The 27,073-nt window shown below is 41.1% G+C and overlaps 2 protein-coding genes across 2 annotated transcripts in view; one reads left to right on the top strand and one right to left on the bottom strand.

Moving 5' to 3' along the window:
* The first annotated feature begins 86 nt into the window (after positions 1-86).
* THYN1 (thymocyte nuclear protein 1) lies at positions 87-11,844 on the top strand. Its single transcript, XM_074216281.1, has 7 exons — positions 87-233; positions 7,498-7,691; positions 9,638-9,706; positions 10,064-10,156; positions 10,878-10,973; positions 11,397-11,547; positions 11,633-11,844. The coding sequence occupies exons 1-7, from the start codon at positions 188-190 to the stop codon at positions 11,677-11,679; spliced, it is 696 nt and encodes a 231-aa protein (XP_074072382.1). The 5' UTR covers positions 87-187; the 3' UTR covers positions 11,680-11,844.
* VPS26B (VPS26 retromer complex component B) overlaps positions 8,315-27,073 on the bottom strand; it is a 30,097-nt gene continuing 11,338 nt past the window's right edge. Inside the window, 5 exon segments of the mRNA XM_074216279.1 lie at positions 8,315-14,579; positions 15,090-15,232; positions 17,090-17,265; positions 18,567-18,731; positions 21,903-22,059. Coding sequence (XP_074072380.1) covers positions 14,433-14,579; positions 15,090-15,232; positions 17,090-17,265; positions 18,567-18,731; positions 21,903-22,059 — 788 coding nt within the window. The 3' untranslated portion in view covers positions 8,315-14,432.

The following is a 27,073-nucleotide window of genomic DNA, read 5'->3' on the forward strand; positions in this document are numbered from 1 at the left end:
GCCGACGCCGAGCCGCGCGCTTCCACCCCCGGGTCGGGCTTGGCCGTCCGCCGGCCCCGCGCCCGCGCGCGGCCCCGACTCCCGGCCCGCGGCGCGCCCTTTCACCTCGGAGGCCCCTCCCCCGCGCCTCGTAGCCCGGGCGGGAAGGAGCCGGCCGCCGCGGCGCTGGGGAGCCGGCCCGGGGGCCATGCCGCGGCGGGGGAAGAGGCCGCGCCGGGGCGCCGCCGAGCCGGGTAACCGCGGGCCGGGGAGCCGCGGGCCGGGGAGCCGCGGGCCGGGGAGCCACCGAGCCGGGGAACCGCGGGCCGGGGCGCCGCCGAGCCGGGGAGCCGCGGGCCGGGGAGCCGCGGGCCGGGGAACCGCGGGCCGGGGCGCCGCCGAGCCGGGGAGCCGCGGGCCGGGGAACCGCGGGCCGGGGAGCCGCGGGCCGGGGAGCCGCGGGCCGGGGAGCCGCGGGCCGGGGGCGGGGCCGGCGGGAAGGCCCGAGGGCCGGGCTGCGGCCCCAGCCCCGCCAGACCGCACCCGGGAGCCGTGAGGCGCGCCGAGGCCCCGGGCCCAGGCGGGGAAGGAGGCCGGCGCGCAGCGGGCTGGGAGCCTTTCGGACGGGCGGCCGGGTGGGCCAGCGGGTGGAGCCCCGGCCCTGGAGGCGGGAGGACCTGGGTTCAAATGTGTCCTCAGGCGCGTCATCACCTAGCCGGGTGGCCTTGGGCAAGCCGCTTAACCCCACCGCCATGCAAAAAACCTAAAAAAAACCAAACCACGAATTAAAAGGATGCCCATAGATTGGGGAATGGCTAAAGAGCAAATGGGGCCAGGCTTGAGGCTGGGAATGGCCCCCATGGTGATAGCGGACCGCCGCCCTGTGTAGTGCGCACAGGCCTCCGCATCCTTGGTTTCTAGCCTGCCTTTCGCAAGGCATTGTGCCGAACCGTCAGTCCCCGAGTGTCATGGCAGAACGCCACACGTGCACTTACAGAGGTAGGCCGGGGGATTTGAATTTTAGGGGGAAGGGACAAAACTGGGCCCTTGGTAAGCCTTGTCCGACTGTGACCCTGCGGGCCATGGCAGACCAGGCCACTCCCCCCGTCCCTCTTCAGAAGCCCGGCCAAGCTCAGGACGCTATCCATCCACTTCATCCTCTGCTGTCCTCTCCTTTTGCTTTTCAGCCTTCCGGCATCGTGTCCTCAGAGTCCTGTTTTGTCATTTTGCCACCAAACTAAGTTGCAGCTTCGGTGTTTGTTTTTCCAACTAATAGTTAACTTTTTTAAGTGTTGACTAATTTGACCTCCTTTCTGACCAAGGTACTCTGGAAAGCTGTCAGTTCTGCAGCACTCAGCCTTCCTAATGATCTGATTTTCTTAGCTGTACATTACCACAGGAAAAATCATAGCTTTGACTAAATGGACTTATGACTATATGATGATGATGATGTGGAATCTTTGCAGGATTAATGTGTAATTGTATGAAGGATACACTGGAAGGAAAAGAGTTTCTACTAACTAGAGGGACAGTGCTTTGTTCTTGTGTAGAAGTAATTGTACCTGAATGAGGGATTTGGTGCTGAAGATGGGAAGTAGGAGACAGATGTGAAAGGCAGTGTGCAGACATGGGTGATGGTGATGTTTGTCCTGCATTGTTGAAGAAGATCATGATATCAGAGAAATGATGCCATGACTTGCACATGAATTAGATTTGGGGGGGGGGGGAGGCTGGGCTCAGTCACCAGTCTCACTTTCTCCTCCAGAGCCATCCAGATAATGGATCAGGATGACTAGAGATGGATATGAAGATTCAGATATACATAAATTTGCATATACACAATACACATACATGAATATGCATATACACAATGGACAATACCTATACACAATACACAACATATATACAATCAGAAATAGGGAAGATGATGAATTTGTCTGGGTGTGTGGTCTTTAAAATGCATATATATCATTAGAGTCCAGATATCCAGAAAGTCTATATTAGAAGTCTGGGATTTAGAGAAGGAATTTTGAGAGTTGTACTTGGAGTATAGTAAAAGCTGTGGAAGTATATGAAATTGGCCTAGGAGAAGAAAAAGAGACAAATTTTAAGAAAAGAACTTTGTGCTTATATTTTAAGGGACAGAATAGAAGAGGAGCCCATAGAGATAAAGTTCAGTTAGAGGTCAGGGAGAACCATGATATGTAAGTCAAAAGAGGAGAGAGTCAAGAAGGAAGAAGATACTTTGCATTAGACACTGCTAAGCATTGAGAATACAAAGGAAAAGCAAAATCAGATCTTGCCATCAGTGAGCCTAATATTCTAATGGGAAAACCATATTCAAATTAATATATCCAAAATGACTACAAAATAAATGGGAGGTAAGCATTGGTGATTGGGAGAGGAATGGGGAGGGGATGGAGAAAGACAAGAAAGGCCTGCTAGAGGGAGTCAGGGAGGGAGAGCATTCCAGGCCTGAAGAACATCCAGTGCAAAGACAAAGAGATGGGAAATGGAAAGCTGTGTATAAGTAGTTCCAAGAAAGTTAATTGAAAGAAATAGAATGTAAAAAAAAAAAAGGTAGGAAAGTACAAGTTGAAAAGAGATAGGTTTAAGTTGCAAAGCTCATTGAGTTTAAGTCCTGTAGACAAATCATTCAGGAAAATGCTAAAAAATAGCACTGAATTTACTGATTAGCAAATTGTCACTGTCCTGAAACAGCAAAGAGTGGTGGAGAAAGGAGCCAGAGTTTGAGGATTTTAGGTCATGAAGAAATGTGGGCATGAACTATATCTTTTTAATAGGTTATTAAGAAAATTTGACAGTGAAGGAAGGGGGGGAGGAGAGATGTTAACTTGAATATGGAGCAGGTTCAGGGGAGGGGATTTTTGTATTAAGGATAGAGAACCATATATTTTCAGGTAAAAGCAATTTGAAAATGTCAACTGAACTGGAACCCGCCTATAATCTGGGGGTGGCTGGAGCCAAAACAAAAAATGGGCAAGAGACGGGAGAATCTGGAAATCAGCAGATTTTTAATTAATTTTAGAGGAAAAAAAATGATGCCTGCTGCTAGAAGGAAGCCCTACTGCCTAAAAAGGAAGGCTTAACATGCTAGACCAAAGGCAGGTCTTATATACATGTTGGCCTGGACCTTGACTTAGTCATTCTTAGATCTTGCCATAATTCTCATGGTTAGCATTTGAGACAATACAGGAGTTCTTGGGTCTTTTGGGAACAGTCATTGTCTCAAGTCTTGGCATTGTGGCCGTCCTTGGGGTGCACAGGAATGAAGTACCTGTCAGTGACTAAGGGCAAGAATTGGGAACTTGTGATGGATGGCCCTGGGAAAAAAAGTGGAGCTGAATCTTTCAGTGAACACCTAGTGCTGATTCAAACAACGCACTATCAAGAGTCAGGACATTATTGGGGGCAAAAAGATTATTGTTATGCCAAATTCAGGGCACAGCTTGCTTGCTAAACCTTAGCTCTGGAAATTAGGGTAACTCCAAAATATTTTTAAAGATTGAAGATGCAAAAGGAAGGGTAAAAATAGAGCAGGGGCCGATACATTCAAGAAGACACATGGATGGAGTTACACTCGACTAGAAAGAGGACCATGTGGTAAAATTTTTCTCCACAAAGGTAATTAGATATGATTGTTACTAGCAGAATAGAACTTTACATCTATATAATACTTTTCATAGTTTTTTAGATTAATCATTTCAAGAAAACTTTTTTAGGTTTCCAGTTCTGTGTGTCATCACTGTGGAAAAAAAATCCCTCATTTGGAAAACTCCCTCCAGTGATAGAGGTTATTAAAACTTTGATTTACAGTCTGCCTGTGAAAATTCCATGGTGCTATGTAGAAGTTAATTGGTTTACTCTGAATCACACTGCTAAGATCTATCAAAAGCAACACTTGGATGCAGACTTCTAGAACTTTTTGTCTTCCAAGCACATACTTCAATGCTTGTCATTATAATCAGAAAAATAAATCTGCTAGTATTAAAAAAAACACAAAACGCATTCAAAATTCAAATATAAAACTTTTACTGAGAACTGACATTAATTGAGCTATTTAAAAGTTTGCAAAAAAGTTTTATATACATATTCATTTGAGATATTTTTTAAACCATTCCCTTAGCATAGAAAACAGATATTACTCATTCCTTGTTTCTGAGTCATTCCAGGGAAACAGAATTGTACCTAATTATCCTGATCTCTCCCCTTTGCTAGCCTTGCACATCATTTCTCTTTATCCACTCTGATTAATCACTTAATCAACAAATCTTTTTTTTTTCTTTTTAAGGTTTTTTTGCAAGGCAAAATGGGGTTATTACGTGGCTTGCCCAAGGCCACACAGCTAGGTAATTATTAAATGTCAGAGGCCAGATTTGAACTCAGGTACTCCTGACTCCAGGGCCTGTGCTGTATCCACTGTGCCACCTAGCTGCCTCCTAAACGTGCGTTTTAAATAAAAGACACTGAAAAACAGCATGTAATTTAGTGCCAAACTATGTGATGCCAACTAAGAAGCTTTCCCTCAGTCAATCAATTCTTAAGGATTTTTTAAACACAAACTGTGCTAGGCATTGAGGTTCTGGGAATGCAGAGTCAAGTGAGAAAGTTTTACATCTCCTAACAGGAGATATCAAGCCTTGAATACAGGTATATATAAAGAATGAATAGCTTGAAAGAGACCAGAGTGACAATTGCAGTGTAGTCCTAACTCCAGGTGATAAAGTGGTAGGTAAGAGGCAAACTGTTTAACTTCCTTTTATCTAGAGTTAAGTTTCTCCCTCATGTTATGGCTACAGAATTTTTCCTAATGTGTAGGAATGTATAGGAAGGAATGCATATGTTGCTCCTTAGCTTGGAATTCACGTGCCACTATGACTTTTCAGCCTTCTCTTGTACTGATCAATTAGCTAGCATTTATAAGTGTCTGCTCTGTGTTGGAATGTCATAGTATTTGTTGTTTTTCTTTTCCTTAGCAATCAGAAAATGTTACTCATTCTTGCTGCCTTGACTTTCCTACTGCTCATTCATTTCCTTAATCTCTTAAAATTTGATCTTTGCCACACTATTAAAATAAAGTATTAAAGAGTTAATAAAATAAAATTTTACTTTATTAAAACAAATCTCTCTAAGCTCACTAATGACCTTAATAGTAAATCTAGTGATCTTTCCTCCTTTTTTTCTTTCTTTGCAACTCTACCATTTGACATGATTGGCTACCTTTTCCTGGCTCTTTTCCTTGACTTTTTGGAAATCGTATGGTAATAATTCTCTTCCTGTCATTTTGATTCTTCCTCTTTCAGGTTTAGACTTAAGTAAACTTGAGTTCCAATTCAGCCATAGGCACTTACTAGCAGAGTGACCCTGGGCAAGTCACTTAACCTTTTTTTGTCTCAGTATCTCCCAAGATGATTATGAGGATCAAATGAGATATTTATAAAGCAGAGTGAGAGGCACAAAATAAGTGCTATATAAATGTTAACTATTATAATAATTATTAATATTATTTGCTGGTAGTGTGGTATAGTTGGACTTGGAGTCAGAATGTCACTTAATCTCTAGCCTCACTTTCCTCATTTGTCAAATGGCGTAACATTGCTTACACAGTCTACCTCAGAGATTTGAGGACTAGATGGGATGGTATATGTAAAGGCAAATCACAAATCTTAAAGAACTGTGTACATATTATGCTATTAATATTTCTTTTTATCTCTTAAAGCAGGTGATTATATTCTTGATCTTTTAATTTTTTTGATGTTTCTCCCCTGGTGATCTCATCCATTCTCAAGGCTTCAAATAGCCTCTGGGCGGATGACTCACAGATCTTTCTCTCTATTCCAGTCTATGGGAGCCAGAAAGTCCTGAGTTCAAATTCAGACTCAGATATTTATTAGCATAAGTCACGTAACCTCCACCTCATCTATAATAGCACCTTCCTAGGGGCATCTAGTTGCCTCAATGGATAGAGTTCTGAGCTTAGAGTAAGGAAGACCTGAGTCCAAATCAGACCACAGGCACTTAATAGATGTATGACCCGGGCAACTCATTTAACCCTGTTTCCTTCAGTTTTCTCATCTGCAAAATGAGATAGAGAAGGAAATGACAACTCCCCTCAGAATTTTGCCAAGAAAATTCCAAATGGGGTCACGAGGAGTTGAACAGGACTAACAACCCAGGGTTGTTGGAGCTTCAAGCTTGTGTTTCCTATGGCTTATTATCTCTGCCCAGATGCCTCTCATTACCCCAAATACAACATGTCAAAAACTGAACCTTTTTTCCTTCTAAAACCCAGTCCTGTTAGTGAAACCTTATTTCTGCTGATTCCACCACTGTTTTCTTAGTTATCTGGGCGAGTCTGTATTTGTATATAAGATTTTTTAAAATCTGAATGTTGACATTTCTATTCAGTCTTAGTAAGTTCATCTCATTAAGAGATCATCCCAGCCTGTTAAGAACCCTGACTTTGTCATTATCTTTGTGCCATCTCAAGATTTAACAGCTATGGCAAGTGATAATGAGATGGAAAAGCAGAACAAAGAACCTAGCTCCAGTCAGTTATCAGGGCTCATCCATCTTGTGTCATTAGTTTCCCCTAACGAGTCTGTTCATGACCAGACTATAGAACAACTTTCTAATGGGTTTCCCTATCTCTTCTCTGCCACACTTTGTATCATCATTCAAGAAATCTTCCAATTACATTCTTAGGATCACATTATTCCCCTACTCAGAAGTCTTCCTGCTTGCTTAGTAAATAAAGGGTAGATCTTGTTATTTTGAATATTTTGCAGATACTTAGATATGTTTGTAAGTTTTCTCAGGGAAAGGAAGGTTTGTTTCCACCACCCCACCTCACTCCCCCATCTTGCTAATGACACAAAGTAGGTTCTGAGAAATGCTTGTTGATGGATTGATGTTGGCATCATGCTACTCTTCTAGCCTTATCTCACAGGATTCCCCCATCCTAAACCCTTCATTCCAAACCTGCTCACCTCACCTTGATCTCATTGTCATTGTTCCTGCTCTTGGATTAGATTTGTCCGTATCCTCCTCTGTAAATCATTTTCTTCCTTTGTGGAGTAAGATTTATTCTAATGAAGCCTTCCTTGATCCTTCTAGCTGAAAGGGAATTCATTTCCTGCTTATATTCTTCCTGTCACATTGATTGAATTTCTCCTTTGTATTTATCATATTCCTTCTTGTATTAGAGTCATTTGTATAGAGTTGGATTGCATCTTGGAATTAGGGCCTATGTTTTGTGTGTGTGTGTGTGTGTGATTGTGTCTTGCATTAAGTTGATGCTTAATGTTTGTTGAATTAACTGTCAGTTTCATAAGTTAGGGAAGGAACATTATTTTGGACTGGGGATAGCTTGATAGCTTTAGTGAAGAAGGTGGGAGGCAGAGAGTAGGGGTATACCTGAGAAGGGATACACCATAAAAAAAGACAATGAGCTAGGAAGAAGCATGGCAAGTCCTTGCTTCCTTCTGATTGTTGCAGAAATGGAGGCATCATCAGGCAAACGTGTCAAGGCTACCAAGACTGGGACCGTAAATAAGCCAGTGATAGAAGCAGAGACTTCCGATTCCCCAAAGAAGGATCTGACCACTATAGAATGCGGAAACGAGCCGAGTGGTTACTGGTTGATGAAATCAGAGCCAGAAAGCCGGCTGGAGAAAGGCGTGGATGTGAAGGTAAAAGCCATGGCAACTGACTCCATCATAAAGATGAGAGCTAAATGTTCAGTATTCAGACAAATAGGAATGAGAGCCAAGGTAGAAGATGAACAAAAATCAACATCTTCCTGAACCTCAGTTTTCCTCATCTGTAAAATGGAGAAAATACTTATATTGCCTCCCAGGGCTCTCCTGACAGAAGCATTCTGTTCACCTTAAAGTTCTATCTCAGTGTAAGTTAGTATGATTAGTTGCTCATTGCTATCTACTCTATGTACTATTTAGTTTAACATTTTAATATTTGTTTGATTTTTTTTTCCCCTGCCATGTAACATCCTTCCAGGTATCTCCCTACATCACAGATTGGTTTGTATTTAGGAAACACAAACTAATTTTTATAATATGAGAAAAATTTAATTTGGAATACTTTTAAAAATAAATGATTATTGATATAATAAATGAAATCTATTCATAAGACATGTGACCCCAGTTATTTTCTCTTGAATTACCTATGCTGCTATCTCTGACCATTATTAGCAAGGGCAATTAGAGTTGAATATTTTTGCCTTCTAGAGTTGCTTCAAAGTAAATCAGAAAATGTGGACAGAAGCAAGACCATTTCCCTGTCCCCCTCCCACCCCTACCCTACCTGGAGCATAGATAGAAAGTCACTTTAGGTAGCCAAAACACTTGATGGTAGGATCCTCACTTTCTTTTTCTATTGGGCCCAGAAACCTGGGAAAGAGGAGTTGATGCTGGGATCAGAAACTAAGTCTTATGTGTGAGAAGTTTCCATATTATCAGACATGCTGTTCTAGATATCCTGACCAGGACTGAACTCTGGTTCTTGGGGTCCTTGGCAGGCACTTGCTAACCCTAGGCAGCAATGAGGAAATAGGAAGTGGAAAAGGATTATAGGACTTTAGGTCTACCACTGAAAGGGACCCTAGGGGCCATCTAATCAAATTTCCTAATTTTGCAGAAGAGGAAGCTAAAGCCCAGAGAGGGTTTAAGTGATGCACCTCAAAGTCCCATACTAATAGGTCAGAGATAGAATTTAAAGCCAGGTGTTCTTGACTCAAGAATCACTGCTCTTGCCACAATATCTTATTCCCTTGTTAGGATTATGCTTAGAGCCTCAGTGTACAAATAGCAGGACTTATATATCCAGATGAGTGTTTTTTCTTTAAAATTGTCACTTTGATAGGCTATACATTAGAGCAAATATTTCCAGGCCTCCTCTTTTTAATTGACCTCTAGAACTTGTAATGTATTCTTAGGACTACCTTATACTTGGCAAATCTTCATTCATTTAGAGTTTGATTTTTTGAAATAGTAATAAATTATTTGAGTCAAGTCAGGTGAATAAGGTGGCCAGTGAGCTGAGTGATCCTGTTTTTAGGAAAATTAACAAAATACAATTATAATAATTTTGAACCATTAGTCATTTGGACAGTGTCCATGTTTGAGTAGGGCCCAAGGCGACACCTACTTCACACAATGAATTTAGGCAGCTCAAGTGCAGTTTGTTCCCAGAGAGGCGGGGAAATAGGCAATGCTGGAAGGTGAGAGAGATGAAGAAAAGTAGGAGAGAATCCAAACCTTAGTTTGTTACTAGACTGCAATTTTTCTGAAGTCCCCAGTAATAACAAACTTGTGCCTTTGGCAAGTATGGCATAGGTTGAAGTCTGCTGTAGGACACTGCTCCTATAGTCCAAAAATTAGGCCATAAGAGAGAGTTTACTAGGAAATAGAAGAGGATGAAACATTTGGCTTCAGTCTCTGGGATTCTAGGGTACTTGATAGCCTGGATGGGCAAACCTTGGGGATAGGAAGAAGTGGGGGAGATAAGGGGCTTGCTTACTAATCTCTCTAATGCCTGTGTCCCAGGTGGGGAGCCATGAAGTCTTTATCAGATGACCTTAGATATCCAACTCTTAAAATGTTCTGATTATCTTGAGCAGTTTGGCATTGAGGATCTCAGAGCACAACCTCAACAGACAGCGTGCTGGGATGGTGTTCGAAACTACCAGGTGAGGAGAGGGACATTTCTTTTATTCGCTGGATATTCTAAATAGCTAGAACCTTTTGACCAAGAAAGTTATCTACCTGGGACCCAGGGTGTTTTCAAATGAGGCTTCAAGATCCTCAATTGAACGGAATCCCCATATGAACCATTTCCTAGCTAATGTTCAGAAATAATTTGGATACATATTTCTCTGGTTTAAGGGAAAAACAAGTAGTGTAACTTCCTTCTGTTGTATGAATAGAAAGTCCTGCCAAAAAAGAAATCTATTGTGGACAGGAATTTGAGCTCTGGTGGGAAATTGTGTTTCCTAGATATTAGGATGTTCTAAAAAGACACTTGCTTGTTCTTTACCCTGGGACAGGCCCGGAACTTTCTGAGAGCAATGAAATTGGGGGAGAAGGCCTTCTTCTATCACAGCAACTGTAAGGAACCAGGCATCGCAGGCCTCGTGAAGGTTAGAAAGGGTTTGGGGCAGCAATGATCCCCTCTTCTAATGCAGTCTTGGTGCACAGGGAGCTGAGGCAAGAGAAGGAAACTATCCCATGCCTCAGGGAGATGGAAAGCCTATTTGGCTCTTTCTTCAAGATAGAGAAAGGTTAGGCAAGGTCTGATCTGCGCTCAGCTATGGTGCAATCAGCCCATGTCCAGCCAACGAACACTTTCCTTCTGTGGGCAAATAGGAATGTGAAACCTTCACAGGTATGCAATAGTTTTATATCTCTGAAGGTTATTTAGGATAAAATGTTAACTATGTCAATTGAACTTTTTTTATTATCTGTACTAATGAAAGAGATTAGTAGCACAGATCTTACAATAATTATATTTGGTTAACATCATAATTATGTTTGATTTAGACTAATGGTGTTAGTCTAAATTAGCCTATGACTTAGTTATTCTAAATACTCAAATCAACTATAAAGGACCTATGAAGGAAGTTGTTGTCCAGAGAATGATAAAGAGAAGTATGGAGATCATCTATCTATATCTTTGTGTTAACCAAAGATCTTTTCTTGTGTAGAGTGAGGAAACTTAAAATGAAACAACATAAAAAGAGCATGTTTGGGTATCAAGATGAAATGAACCTGGTATTTAAAAACTGGCCATGTATGACCTTTGTCTAAATCAGTAGGAGGCTAAACATAATGGCAAATCATTGTATATATTTTTGTTTCCAGATTGTGAAGGAGGCTTACCCTGATCACACACAATTTGAGAAAGATAGCCCTCATTATGATCCAGCCAGCAAGAAGGACAATCCCAAGTGGTCCATGGTAAATGGTTCACCCCTTTGTTCCTAGTTCAGGGATGGGGTACGAACAAGGAATACTTTTTTTAGGTTTTTGCAAGGCAAATGGGGTTAAGTGGCTTGCCTAAGGCCACACAGCTAGGTAATTATTAAGTGTCTGAGACCAGATTTGAACCCAGGTACTCCTGACTCCAAGGCTGGTGCTTTATCCACTACGCCACCTAGCCGCCCCACGAACAAGGAATACTTTAGTAAAACCACATTAGGATGCCTTTAGTAAGATTAGACATTAAAGGAGCATTAGAAACCTTGATTTGGGGGGTGCAGGAGCCCCAGAACATGCTGTACCTCTTAATGGGCTCATTCATTAGGTCATTTGAGACAGTGGACAGTTGCCTGGGTGGATCTAGGGGCTGGAGCTACTACACCTCACATCCTTTTCTTTTAGGTGGATGTCCAGTTTATTCGAATGACCAGACGTTTTATTCCACTGTCTGAGCTCAAGGTCCATCACCAAGCCCACAAAACCAGTGGTGGCCCTTTAGAAAACATGGCACTCTTCACCCGCCAGAGATTGTCAGTTCAGCCTGTGACCCAAGGTGAGAGCTAGCCCACCCTTCCTTCTTCAACTCATGCCCAAACCACTGGACTTGAGTTCAGACCTTCCGTTTTTTTCTTTGGTAGGAGAATTTGATTTTGTCTTAAGCCTGGAGGATAAGGAGTCAAGTTAAATGGAAACTTCTTATTGAAAAGGGAGGACTATTTCTCCAAGCAAGTCATACCTCTCTCTGACAAGGAGGTGAGAGGGATTGAATTTACTGGTTACTTTTTTCTTCAGGCTTGGTGTGTCTATGTACCTAATATGTATTTTTTAATTAAAATAACAATATAACAAAGCACTGGATGCAATTGGCATGTTTCTTAGTGGCAAACTGTAAAATTCCACATTAGCACTCACGTGTGACTTGGGGAGGACACCTGGTTGCTTTTAGGGCTTGGGGAAACCAGGAGCTGGCCATGTGCATGAGCCAAGATGGAGGAGGAAGCTCCAGCTGGTAGGTTTTTATCATTCCAATTCTTTAGCTTTCTGTGTTATATCTTATCATCAGTCACCTAGATCCCTCCAGGTATTCTGCCAACATCACTTTATTTTTGGAAGGTTGATAATGGGGAAAGCTGGGACTTCCCTGCCCCCTCCCCCCAAAGTATTCCACATGCAAATAAGACAGCATTATTAAAGCGCTAATTGGTGTTTAGGGGGAACTGAGAGGCTGCTTCTTTCCTTTGTGACCAAAGATAAGACCGGGCCTCTGCTTATGAGGGAGAATATTATGAAACAGAATAGACCACAGAACCTCATACTCCATGGGCACATGGTCTCTGGAGCCACAGTGGCTCCCTTTAATTAGACGATTAAAACAAGTTTTTTTCGTTTTTTGTTTTTTTAAAATACAGCCATTGAAAAGACAACAAATTAAGAAACATGTAAACACCGCAGCTGCTTTGTTACAAGTTGCACTGCTTGGTTTAGTACCTATGCACTCCCCAGGATGAGGACATGGGAAAAGTGAAGGTGGGCTACCCTCGCAGTGACAGCTGGAGAAGGGAAGAGGGACTGAGAAAGAGAGAAGTAAAGATCTGGTCTAAGAGCCTTACCCAGGAGAGAGTCATCATAGGTTCTCCCTCCTCTTCCATTGGAAAAACCTTAAAATCGATAAATCAGTAAAGTCAGGAAAGGTCTGCACATCACTGGGGAAAGTGGAGAAGTGACATGTTAGGTACGAAGGGGGCTGCCAGCTATTAGCAGGTAGGCACACTGGAAGTCCTAACTCTGTGCTCTGAAACAGTCAAGACCCTCCTTAGTGTAACACTGAGCTTCCCCTACTCAGTCACCCAGGGCAGTCAAGACTTTCCCCTGTGTTAACACCAGCTTTTGTGATTAGGAGTTCGTGGTCTTCATGAAAAAAGATGAAAAACAGCTTGACCTCTGCTTATCTCCAGATAGTGCAGAAAAAACACATTCACTCCTGCTGTTCAGAACAATGTCACAGAGAGGGGAATGGCTCTCTTCCCTTTATATCACAGAAACATCCAGATGAGATTTTTTTTTTTAAATGAAAAACAGCAATGGCCCTAAACTTACGGCAGTCATCTGGTAAAGATGAAGACTCAATTTGGCAAGCAGAATTATTTAGAAGTTAGGATAGCCATTGTCCTTTGCTGAGGCCCTCTTGTCCTTTCCCTTCATTTTAAGTGAGGAAACTAGATTCTAAAGGGTCTGGGGCGATTACAAAAAGGGTGATTTTTCAGGGTTTGAAACCATGCCCCCCCAAATTCCAGGAAGGAGATAGGAGGCTGGGTGGGGGTGGTGATTGGCTATGGGATAAGCACTGGCTAAGGCTGCTCTTTCTAACTCCAAGGGAAGTGAGATCTTTTGCCTAGGGCTTAAAGGAATACCCACATTGCTTCCCCTGCTTCAGAGGACCTGTGACTCCCGTTTAAACTAGATGTTGGAGTCCAAAAGAATGAATTGCATGAAGAAATCAGGTAGCTATTAGACCAGTACTTCACGAGCAGGATAATTACATGTCTGAAAAGTCTTAAATTCCATCCCTATGGCTCAGAAATCTCATTTTGTTTTGCTCCCCACAACCCTTCCCCAGCTGACCTTCCCTTTCCAGGTTTGGCTCTGTTATTCCTTTGCTCAGGCTTCTGTTCCATGACATTGAAGATGATCATAATTTAAGCTAGGGTTGGAAGAAGAGTGTTTATGTCTCATTACTATAATTTATTTTTTTGAGGGGGGAATAGGCTGGGGCCAGAGAAGAAGAGATGGCTCCTGGTGGTATCATACCACCACATCCAAGACTCCTACTCCCAAAGAGGTAGATTCCTGATCTTGAATTATTCCTGCCCTTTCTGGGCTTTGCCTGCCTAGACCTACTTCCTGTCACATTCTTGGGAATAGAAGAAAGGGATGGTATAACTGGGACCATGCAAGACAATATCTGCATGTGAAGATCCCAGTAAATTCCTAACCCCTTGGCTTGGGAAGAACAGAGACAGTGAAGGGCCAAAGGACAGGTAAGACCTTGCCAACATTCTACTCTATACAAAGATCAACTTTTGCTCTAAAACACTCTTGGTCCAATAGCCTTCCTGCCAAAGGCAGGATCCTTCACCCCAGGGACCAGATATCTTTGGGGATACACCATGCCCCCTGCCCTAAATCAGCCCTTGGGTTCTAAAGCTATCCAAGCCTCCCGGGGCTGCAGGCATAGAGTCTTAGGGGAATGCTTCTATACCTGTCCCCTTCAGGTTCTTCAGAGAAAGGAATTAAAGTCATAAATGGAATTTGTTTTTGATTTCTCAGGTTGTATGTAAAGTGTCTGCAGAGCATTATGCTCTCCTGCCCCCTCCCCCTTGAGCAGCTGGTGTTGGGTGGGCGAGGGGTGAAGCCTAGCAGCTTCTTGGCCCAAAGGCCTCATTGCCGGCTGTTGTTGTCTGACAGCTGGCCAGGGGTCCGGGCTTCAGGGTGGGAAGATGTGCCCTCGAAGCGTTGGGAGGCAATGGCTGCCTGGTGAGACATACTTTTTCGCACAATGTCCCCTTTCCGCCATAACACCACTTCCTGTTGGGGACAGGACAAGGTACCATAAGTTGCAGAACCTTAATCTTTCACCCTCCCCTTTCCACAAATACAGTATAAAGGACTTGTTGGAAAGAATTGGGTAAATAGGGAGACCTGGCATTTATCTAATGCTTTACAAGTATCTCATTTTATAGGCATATCTCTGGGAGATAGACATAATTATTGTCACCATCTTACAGAGGATGAACCTGAAACAAACTTGGCCAAGGTCACAAATCTAGCAATGCCCTGACACCAGGTCCATCAGTCTTCCTGTGTGGCCCCATATGAGCCGGTCATGAGGCCAGAGGGGTTCTAGAGCCTAGAAGCTAGGGGAGGGTGCAGGTATGTGAGCAGGGTCTGATTTGAATAATGAATAATTGAGTGGCCTTCTGAAGGCTTGCTCCTGGGTACAATATTCACTGAGAGGCTCCCCTCCCATGGGCAGAATATTGTTTCATCTGTCCCTCCCTCTGGGCATGAGTGATCTTTCCCTCCCTTGCTCCTCACCTGCTGTTTGAAGTAACGTCGCTCCTCTTCGTCAATCAGCACCAGATTCAGGTAATATCGCACTGAAAACTTCTTGTTGATGTCTCTCATGGTCGGAGTCAGCTCATACCCAGCCAGAAAGAGCCGGATTGGAATGGACTCCCCTGCAAAGAAGGGAGGGAATCAGAGCAAGGAATGGAACAGCATGTCTGGCCTGGGAGGGACCCCCTCATCCCATGGTCCCGGGAAGCTGAGGGATGCCCCTGAAAACCTCTGCCACCAGCCACTGTCCAGGACCTGAAAGGAAAGGTAGAATCTTGGTTGCTGCTGCTCTTTCTGATTTACTTCACTAGGAGCAAGTGTTGCGGTGGACAACATTGTGTGTCCCCTTTATATTATCTATAAAGGGATGGGGGGAGAGAAGTACTTGCCTAGTTGGAAAAGAACTGGCCTTGGAGACAGGAGGGTAGATGCTCCATTTCTGCTTCTGGGACAGGCCACAAGTAGAACCCCAGTCACTCTGAGATTTGAGGAGAATGGGGGACTGCACTGATGGGAAGTCCATCACCAGGAATTCTCAAAGGCCCCATGCCTGTCCTCAATATGAGGATTTGCCACCCTTTGAATTTTATGTAGTGAATGTTAAATCCTAAATTACTCCCCTTATTAACCATTACACTTAACCTACCTTCTATGAGATAATATGAAATATTTTTAAAGCATTTACCATAATTCTATCATACTGGAGAAATGCTTCTTCCCTTCCTTCTACACTTCTAGGTGGTGTGTACTCAAAGAACTGCTGTTATTTAAAAACTATGGTTACACATAGTCCAAAGACATTGGACTGGAAGTGGGAGGATTCCCTGACCCTTATTACAGTTATGTCACAAACTAATGTCCTTTAACAGTCAGCTTAAATTCACTGTTTTCCTGTTAGTAAAATGAGGAATTTGAATTAAACCTAAGGTCCTTCCAGCTCTAATGACTAGAGTCTATGGACTTCAACTGATGATGATGATGATGATGATGTCACCAGGGAGATGATACTATGACAAGCACATGAACTGGATTTGAATGAGAAGAAGCTATGCAAAGTCAACAGCCTCACTTTCTCCTCCAGAGCCAACTGGATCCAGTGGCCAGATATGGATCAGGATGACTGGAGATGGCCCTGGATGTGAGGTATTCAGGATTAAGTGACTTGCCCAAGGGCACACTGCTAGTAAGTGTTAAGTGTCCAAGTTTGGATTTGAACTTAGGTCCTCCTGACTCAAGAGCTGGTGCTCTATCCATTACTCCACCTAGATGCCCAGAAAACTTCAACTAAACAAAATAAGAAAAGCAGGGTGGGAATGGTCAGAAATAACTTATGATATAGTCATTTTTTGTTTGTTGATTTTGGATTATTCATGTTGCCTTTTTATTAGCATAGAGTATAGTGATGCCTGCCCAGTTCTTGGGGGGGGGGGGGAGTGAGATAGAATTCAAAGAATAAAATTCTGGTGCCCTCTAGACCTCACACAACACTACATTTGGTGGGTACTAAACAAAAATTTATGTTGATTGTACCTTGCTAAGGGACTGTTTCTCTAAGAGGCATTCACATGGAGATAAATCCTTATCAACATAAAAAGAACTGCTAATAAAAGGGATAAATCCCAGGAAGTGCCAAGAAATCTTTAGATTGTAAAAAAAGAAAGTGAAATGCAGATACACTTATTATATAGGACCCTTGATCATGTAGGGTCCTAGAAGGGACAAAAAAGGCATGGGAAGCTAATTTTAGTTCCCCTGTAGCTCTCAACTACATCAGCTTAACAGAAATGACTGACAGAGTAAAGAAATGACCATGTTGTAAAGCAGAGAAACAGCAAAATACACAAAGTGTATAATCATATGCTGAACAAGCAAATAAGGAAATCCCTCTCTTACAAAGTTGTACCCTTAGGTTCTACTATAATCTAAGGACATTTTGAAAATAAAAGTTAGAAAAAGCTGTGTGGCCTGCTGGAGCTTACCTCTCACAGGGGCTCCATCCATGATCTCATACTTGGCTATTGTGTCATTCTCATGGTAAACATTAGGACCTGTCCCTGTAGTCTCCCTCTTGATGATGTCTATCTCCATATGTTTGATTTTGATCCTCACCAACAGGAAGTAGATTTTCCCCACAATCACATCTTTCAAGTGGTATCTGGAGAGATGAAAAGCGAGAGAGATGGTTAGAAAAACTGACAGTTCTAGAACTTCACATCTGTCCCACTTTCAGTAGGGAGCTATTCTTAAAATGTCTACCCCACTCATATTCACCCTCTTTAATCATCAATAGTTACAATGCTATTTCCCCCAACAGAATTCTTTTCTCAGATTTTCTAAAACTTGATTTTAAATTCACTCTGGTCAAGAAGCTTAGCGCCAATCATTACTCTCCCCCTTCATTGTAGCACACAGTCTGTATCAAGTATTTGTTCGGGACTCTTGAAGCCAGGAATTAGACCCAGTCTTTACTCTCCCTGAGTCTAGTACAAGACCCACACAGACAAATCATGGAGTAAAGGCTGACTGGTTTTTGTCCTCAAAGGGAAGCTGGTAGGTATTAACAAATGTATGCAAATCACACTTCCCATATGAAACAGTACAATGTTGTCATTTTGGAATGTTTAACATGAATTGCTGAAAATGTTGCTACTCTGTGTAATATTTCTGGAACACTTAAAAGTAGTACATTAGAGTAAAAAGTATTAAATTTGGTCAGAGGATGAGGGTTGATTCTGACTATGCCACAACTTGGTGCATCCTTGGAAAAGCCACTAGATCAAAGTTACCTCTTCCTAAGTTAACTGAACAGAGGAAAAGACTCATTCAGAAGATATTGTGGGGATAAAATTGACAAGTTCTGATAAGTGACTGGATAAGGAAGGTTCAGGAGAAAGAAGGAAGAGTTGAAGAAATATTCTAAGGTTATGGATTGGAGTGACTGGAGAGATAGTGTTTTCAACAGAAAAAGGTATACTTTTAGGCAGAAGATAATGTTTTTCCTTTCTGGACATTTTGATTTTGAAATTCAGCAAGGCAGTAGATAAAAGGAACTCAAGGCACTGAAAAAATAAGTGATTTGTCTATCATAAAGTTTTAAGTTTCTGAGCAAGGATGTAAGCCCAGGAAGCCCAGGCCTCCTGACCTGAGTTAGAGCATTCTATTATACCAAAAGTAAAATTCTATTCTGATTGGACCCATTTATTTTAACCCCACCCCCCCCCATCCACCCCAACCTGAAATTATCTCTAGGGCAAGATTTCTTAATGACGTTTATTGTGTCATGAATACTTTGGTAGTCTGGTAAAAACTGTAGACCTCAGTAATTTTTTTTTATATAATTGAAGGAAGTGATCATTTTGTTAGGTCGGTGAAAATAATTATGATTTTTTTTCCCCTATCGAAATCCATGGACTTCAGATTAAAAACCTTTCCTTGCTCTAGTGCAAGGATACTCACTTGGATTTATTGTACTCAAATTCAATGTGCAGACAGTCCTCAATCCCAACCTCCATCTTGATTGATGAATTAAGCTCTGGATATGTGCTAAGTGTATGAACCACAATGTCCATCTCCTTGACAACGTCATTAAGCCGGCGACTGATGGTGGCTCTGAGGAAATACCTGTAGATATTAAAGCACTGCAGATGAAGACAGTCCCCAGGTACAGAATATCATGTACAAACATATACAAAACATGTATATTTACCAAGAACACACTTGCAGGTACCTGTCTATATACTTAGAGGCTTACTGTCAGTGTCCTGAGCTCAAACTACATTCAGTGGAGGGAAAAATGAATGGATCACAGGTCTTCTTTAAGTCCCAATTAGAATCCTGTCCTTTACAGGAAGCCTTTTCCGATTTCCTCTTATTCAAACCTCTTTCCTCTGCTGATTATTTCCTGTCTGCCTTGTACCCAGTTTATTTTGTAGGCATTCTTTGGTCTGGCGTCTCACCCATTAGAGGGTAAAACTTCCTGAGGGCAGCACTATCTTTTGCCATGTTTTTGTGCTCCGAGGCAGTCACATTCATAGCAAGTGCTTAATTTTATTGACTGCATGATTGGAGGTGAAAAGGGAGCTGTTGAGTTCAATTCCCTCATTCTACAGATGAGAAAAACCAGGCTCAGAGAGGTTGTGGCCAGCCCAGGTAATACAACTAGTTAAGTATCTGAAGCTGAATTTGACTTCAAGTCTATCATTTAGAGTCTACCCACTACATCTGCATCACCTGGAATGGAATAAGATACACCAGAACTAAAGCATACCAATTGTAGGGAGAAAGAACTTCCTGGCTTATTATCATGTGGAAAAATTATCTAATAGTTATAACTTTAAAATTTGTTAGGTAGTAGTTTCCAATAGTTAGAAGTGTTCAAGAAGAAGCTGGAGGACTATTTGTCATGGAATTCTTATAAAGGCCTGAGGTTGGCCAAGATCCTTGAGATCCTTTCCAACTCATAAGATTCTATTTTATGAAATCAGGCCAAAAGAAGAGTCTGATGAGCAAACTGATGACTTTGCACTTAGCTAACTGTTCTCTTGTCACCATTGTGGACAATGTTAATTCTCATGCTTATAAATATTCATAACAATTCTGACCATTCAGTTCATCTTCTTCAATTACTATTAACTTCAACCCCACTCCACTTCAAACATCTATCAGGAAAGTCATTTGGAATTGATCTTCCTCCCAAAGATCTTAAATGCTGAATTTCACTTTTCTAACCTCTTCAACTTTTCTTAATGAGTCATCTTTTATGGTTAAAGTGTTCTATTTATGACTAATTCCTCCCTGAATCTACTCTCACTTTTATTCCCCCCCCTACTTCTTCCTGTTATCCTGTTGAGTAAAATTTATTTTCTGCACTCAATTTTGCACTGTATTCAATCCTTCTTTGACCATTTCAGATGAAAGTGAGATTCAAGTGTCACACAATCACCCTCCTCCTTCCTGTTTGTACAGACCTGTTGTTCTACTTGATCCATTCTAATTTGAAGGGGTCTGTGGCTGGGGTAAGGTTTTGTGTACCTCTTTGCCACTTCCACTCCCTAGTAACTGGTGTTGCTCTCTGAAGTTAAGCAGATCAGGCTCAATAAGCTCCAAGGCTTCCTTTCCACAAAGATCCTTGACAGCCTTCCTCCCTTTGGCACTAGGCTCCTTCTCTAGGACTGGCATGCAGGAGCTGCCCACACAGTTAATGTTCCAAACTCTATCTCCTTTCTCTATGCCTTGTCAAAGGACCATTTCCTGTACCTGGAAAGTGCTCCCTTTTTACTTCTGCCTTATGGAAGTCCCATTGTGAACTTTCAAGGTCTACATCGAATACCAACTCAAATAGGAAGCCTGTCCTCATCCACTTAGTTGTTAAAAGACTCCCCCTTCACCACTGATTATTTTGCATTGATTTTTGAAAATATAATTTGCATTTTATTTTCCTGTTGTTTTCTGTCAATGAAATGTAGGCTCCAGGAAAACAGAATTTTATTTTATTTTTTGTATTTATGTTACTAGCATCTAGTAGAGTGCCTGGTAGATAGTAGGTGTCTAGTACACACTTGCTGTGCAAATTGAAGATTCTATTCTTTGTCTTTTCACTTGTTTTTTCATAATCCTTCCCACAGAGAGCTGATTCGTTCCCAGAGTTTGTTCATTCGTCCTCTCTCTTTCTCTCTCTTTCTCTCTCTCTCTCTCTTTAAAGATTTTTGCAAGGCAATAGAGTTAAGTGGCTTGCCAAGGCTACACAGCTAGGTAATTATTAAGTGTCTTGAGGCCGGGTGTGAACTCAGGTCCTTCTGACTCCAGAGTTTCTATCCACTGTGCCACCTAGCTGCCCCATTCCCAGTTTCAACTATTTTCCCTTTGTGGATAACAACTCTTTAATCTTGATCTTTCCAAAATTCCAGCTTCAGATTTCCAACTCTCTGATTTGCCTTTCCACCTAACATCTCAAAAATACTTTAAAGAAACTGACATCCAAAAGCTTCCTTTTCCACACACCAGTCCCCTCCATACTTTTGTGCTATAACTGTCTAGTCACCAAGATTTCTTTACAATAGAAACTGGGGAGATTTCCCAGTAATCACTTTTTCTCCCTACTCCCACTCTTGCCCTTAAGTCATCCCTCTAGAATCTCTGGAATCTCTTTCCTTTTCCCTGTTTCTACTCCCCACCACAGCTGAAATCTGTAAGTCAGGACCAGTACAAGAGCATTTCCAATCCCAGGCCTTTACATCTACTAATGGAACTAATGGAAAAAACACTAAAGGTCATACATGAATTCTGTCCCTGCTCTTGATGTTGGACCAAATTATCCACTTGAATACTATATAAAATCTTATACCCTTCCACATTGCCTTCCACAGTGTCCTGATGTCTAGTAAATAAAGACATATTCCTTAAGCTGGCCTAATGTGACTCCACAATTCATCCCAACTGATCTTTCTAGTCAAATCTTTCATCACTTCTAAACTGGTCTCAACTACTTGCTATTCTCTGAATACACATTATGTTTTCTCATTCAGTTTCTCTTTCTGCTCCTGCCATTCTATTCCTTCTATTCAAGTATTCAAGTGGATAATTTGGTCCAACATCAAGAGCAGGGACAAGAATTCATGTATGACCTTTAGTGCTTTTTCCATTAGGTCAGAAACAGCCTAAATTTTCAGGAAGCCTACCAAAAAGAGTTGGGTACAATCTTTCTTTTTGATCATGATGAGTGGGAGAAGGCAGAAATGAGGGGTGGCATGGAAACCTTGCCCTTAGAGGTAGTTCTAGGTGGGCACAACTTACCTTAGCTTCACATTCTGTCCTGTATAAGACTCATAGGGCTTCTCCACATGGGTGAACTCAAAGTCGAAGGTCTGGGATTGTGTGAACTCACCAGGCCGGGCCAAGTCCTTTACCAGCGACACAAACTCGTGGTGGTTCCCTCGATCATAGTAGAGCTCTGGAGAGACAATAAAGACCTCCTCCATTTAGGATCCTTAACTCAAGGTTCAAGATCTGAGAAAGTAGTAGTTACTAAGGAAAAACTACTTTATTTACTGAAACTTTATTTACTGATCTCTATGGCCCGAAATTACCAGGTTCCTCCAGCATTTGTCAGCCCATGAACCCTTCCCCCCACTTCATCCCAATTTCTTCCTCCTTGCTTTGCCAACCTCTTTTACACCATATCTTTTTTGCAACCACTGCCTCACTATGAAATTCTGTGGATCCCATGGCCAATGCTGTTTCTGAACAGTAAACTACCATCTTGCAAAGGGATTATTACTACTACTAACTGAAATTTGTATATGGCTTAAAAGCTAGCAAAGCGCTTTATATAGATTTTCTCACTGGAATCTCTTCACAATGCTATGTGTTTGGTATTTTAAGTATTATACCTCCACTTTACAGACCGAGGCTTAGAAAGCTTAAATGACTTGCCTATAAGTCACACCGTCACTGCCTGGGCTAGAATTTAACCCAGGTCTTTTTGACTCAAGTCCAAAACTCTCTCTCTACTAAGCCATTCTGATTTGTACTCTCCTTTTAAAAACATCAACTAATGCAATAATAGCTAACATTATATTAATTATAGCTATCTTATCACTTTAAAGTTTACAAAGCATTTTTCATGTTATGTCATTTGATCCTCATAACATTGTATAATCCTTTCAACTATCCAAAGCAATTTTAGGTACATTATTTAATCTTCTCACAACAATATTATGAGTTAGTAGGTCAGATGGATGGCTGATGGAAGAGACTGAGTAACATACCATAAAGCCTGCAACTAGTAGAGTTGGGATAAAGCCTAGAACCCAGGCTTCCATACCCCTAGTCCAGAGGTTCTTAACCTGGGACCCATCAACTTTTTCTTTTTTTAAATTCTGATCCCTGCATTTCTTTATAGTTTCCTATACTGTTCAGAGAAAGGGTCTCTAGGCCTCACCAGATAACTTATAGGGATTCATTATGCAAAAAAAATGACTAAAATCAAATCCAAGTATAGTGGAGTCATAGGACTTCTGTTTATTATGGTTTTTCACTGGGTAGACCTATAACCCTTTTCCTCAGTTATAAAATAAGGATATTTGCTACACAGAGTTATTGCAAGGTTAAATGCTTTGTGAACTAACACAATGGCATGAAAATACAAATAAAGTTTATACCACAGATTTTGGCAATAATTAGGTCAACCTGGCAAATGGATGTAGGGATGTAGCCTCCTCCTTGATTAGCCTTAGGCAATTCTGATCATTTAGTCACTTTATGGTGTTTTATGTGTATATGCATTTTGTCTATATACATACATACATACACAGACACCCACCCCAAAATTTTAATCTTGGGTATTTCATTTCCCTAATTAGACTGAAAGTTACCTGAGGGTAGAATAATACCACATCCGTTTCTAGAAATCTCAATATTGATAATCTTATTTGTTTTTGGTAATATACTTCAAAAAAAACCCCTTTTTGCTGAGATAAAGTCACATAAAAGGTTATAAAGCTCTTAGGGGCTATCAAAGAAAGCTAAGGAAACATAAAACAGATACAAAGCCATCTTATTTGCTGCTTGGGGAAAAAGGGCAAGGAGTCTATGACAACAAGGTTGAATCTAGTTCCTCCATTCCCAAGGGCCCTAAAGAAAGATTGCTCCAGAGATCATTTAAATTGAGTGAGAGGGAGAGACTGGGGCAGAATTCCACTCCAAAAAGCAGTAAGCTATCCCAACTCTACTTCGCTGTTTCTTTCTCCCTTACCAGTTCTGGGAAGATGGAGAGAACATCCCTCAAAATCAAAGATAGGCCCATTAAAAATTACCTATCCTTAAAGGGGAAGCATCCCCAGAAGAAGGAAAATTTTCTGCCAGTGCTTCCCTACTTCATGTTCAAAGATATCTCTTTTCTGCTGTTCTGTGGGGTCTAGTCTGGTCTAGAATCCCAAGTCCCAGGAAGCTTCTTTTTCACAATAAGACTGTCTCACAAATGCTGGGTAGCTAGGTGATGGTGGATAGAGTACTCAGTTTGGAGTCAAGAAGAATCACCTACATAAGTCAAAAGCTGGTCTCTGACAGTTACTACTGGTGTGACTCTGGGCAAGTCATTTAATCTTGTTTGCCTCAGTTTCCTCATCTGCTACAGAAGGAAATGGTAAATCACTGTTATCTTTGCCAAGAAAATCCCAAATGGGGTCACAAGAGTCAGACATGACTGAAACTTCTAAACAACACAGGTGCTGCACTGTAACCGACCACAATGAGAGAAACTAGCAGGGTTGTGGACAGTACTTACTCTTACCCAGTTGTTAATTTTGCAAATAAGTTTTTTATGGCTTGGAAATACATGTTGTGATTAATTTTTTGCTGCTGATTTATATTCTCAATTAAACTTTACAAAGGTAAATGATGAAATCTTTATGCAATATGAAGCACAAAAGAAATGGGCAATGTGGGAGGTAAAGCACACACAGGATAACTGAAAATGGCTGATGACTGAATTTTTTGTTTTTCCCTCCAACTAATATTATTAAATATCACTTTTAAAAAGTCAGTAACAGGTACCAGCAAGTTTATATTCTTTTTTTTTAGGTAATTATTAAGTATCTGAGGCTGGATTTGAACTCAGGTACTCCTGACTCTAGGGCTGGTGCTCTATCCACTGCACCACCTAGCCACCTCAAGCAAGCTTATTTTCATTGAAACAACTGTGTAGTTTCCATACTCATGAACAGAATCAAGAGTATCCTCCTCAGTACAGATCCACTGATACCATTTTTACTGATTCTCATTATTATAATTCCTTTTCAGTTCAGTCAAAGGTGTTTCTGGATCCCCAGTGTCAGCCTACCACCCTCAGTCTAAAGGTTCTTTCTTCGAGACTTCATGATTTCAAAGAATACCAATGAACTCTGTTCCTCTCAGACCTTCAAGTAGAATTGTCTGATTATGTAATTATGGGATTAACCCCAGGATTTTTCTTCTTTCCCTCAAAGACCTATAGGAAAGTAGGATACTGTAGGAACTTTGGAATGATGCACGCTTCTTGAAACCATGTAAACAATTATTTTTGCTATATTAAGGCTTCTTTACTTTTACTTTGCTATATTTGCATTTCAAAGACTACTGATCTCTGGCTTTCTTTTTTCATCCTATTGAAAATCTACTTTTCCTCAGAATCATATGATTAAATCTGTAGAATGTTATTTTAATCTTTTAGAGGCAACTTAGGTAGCAAAGTGGATATATAGCACTGAGCCTGGAATCATGATGATCTGAATTCAAATTTAACAACAAACTCTTTTTGTGACCCCTGAGCAAGTCGCTTGACTTTAAGATGTGGATAAATAATGGCATTGACATTTTAGGGTAATGTGATGATCAACTAAAATATTATCTGTAAAGCACTTAGCAAAATGAGAACTTAATAAATGCTTGTTCCCTTGACAGAGAAGTGCTATGGGATTTGAATTGCTGATCCTTGATAAAGTAAAAAATTCCTTCTGACCACAAAATTATTTCATGTTCAATTCTGCAATTGAGGGGGAGTTAAATTTGGGATTCCTCTTTGATGGTGTCTTTATTTTACTATGCCTTACTTTTCCAATACTCCTGGACAATTTTCTGGTATGATTTTTCCAAAGTGTGGTTTTATCTAATTGTATTTCTCAGACTGCCTCACTGATTTGTCTTCAAGAAATGCTGGTTTGGGAAGGACACTTTTTCTGTGTACTTTCAATTTTGTTGTTTTTACAAAAAATTATTTTTCTTATGTTGCTTTCTGCATTTTTGTGTTCTGACATTTTTTTTAGTGTCTATATTTTCTATTATCTACTCCAAACATCAATTTGGCGGTCCATTTTTGTCTACTCATGGCATTTGTTTTATATTTATTCTATTTGAACACTTATATGTCATTGTTCTTGATAAAACATAAATTCTTTAAGAAAAGGGACCATTAGAATTGGCCCTGGAGTCAGAAGAACCTGAGTTCAAATGTGGCCTCAGACACTTAATAATTGCCTAGCTGTGTGATGTTGACAAGTCACTCTTAACCCCATTGCTTAAATAAATTTAAAAAAAAAAGTGGGGGGGGAGGAAGGGATCATTTCATTTTTGATGTCCCCACCATCTGGCACAATACAGCACACAGAAGACCATTAAAATAAATGCTTGTTGTCTTCCTAAATTATCCTTTGAGCTTTAATTTCCTTCTTTATTCTTTTATTTGCTAATTTACTTTAGAGGATACTATAGTTATTTCCATCTTATTTCTGGTGTCAGGGTAAAGACTAGTTACTATTGTTTTTATGCCCTGGAGACAGCTTTCTTTTATCCCATAGTATTCATTAGTATATTGAGTCCTGTTTGGTTATTAAAAAAGACAAAACCAAAACACACTTTTGACATCTTTTGTTTTTGCATCACCTTTGTATCCCCAATCCAATGTAACCAAAAACATGAGAAAAAAATCAGTTCAGAAATATCAACATTATCAACAATCTGTAAGTATATGCAATATTCCACACCCATAGCTCCCTACCCTATAAAAAAAAGGCATGGAGTTACATGTTTGGACCATTCTTCTTAAGTCATTAAACTGTCCTTTTATTTAATTTCAGAGTTCTTGCAGTTTTTAGGGTAATGAGGGGGAATTGGATGATCAGTCATATCACCAGGTTGGAAAGCTACAGTAGAAAAGCAAAGCAGTGAAACGGGAGCTGACAATACTATGAGGAGAAGATAAAAAGAATGGCAAGTAATTGTTCTTTCAAAACTGGGAAGATGTTTTCCTCTCTATTACATTTTTTTTTAAAAATGGAAGGAAGGGAGCAGAACCAACAATGTACACATTAACAACATGGTGAGCTCATCAACCTTGATGGAAGCAGCTCCTCTCAGAAGTTCTGAGAGCCAGGATAACTGTATTGCACTGGCTAATGACAATGTTATCACCATCCAGAGAAAAACAAAGC

Source organism: Macrotis lagotis, chromosome 1 (genome assembly GCF_037893015.1).
Source record: "Macrotis lagotis isolate mMagLag1 chromosome 1, bilby.v1.9.chrom.fasta, whole genome shotgun sequence".
Lineage (NCBI taxonomy): Eukaryota > Metazoa > Chordata > Mammalia > Peramelemorphia > Peramelidae > Macrotis > Macrotis lagotis.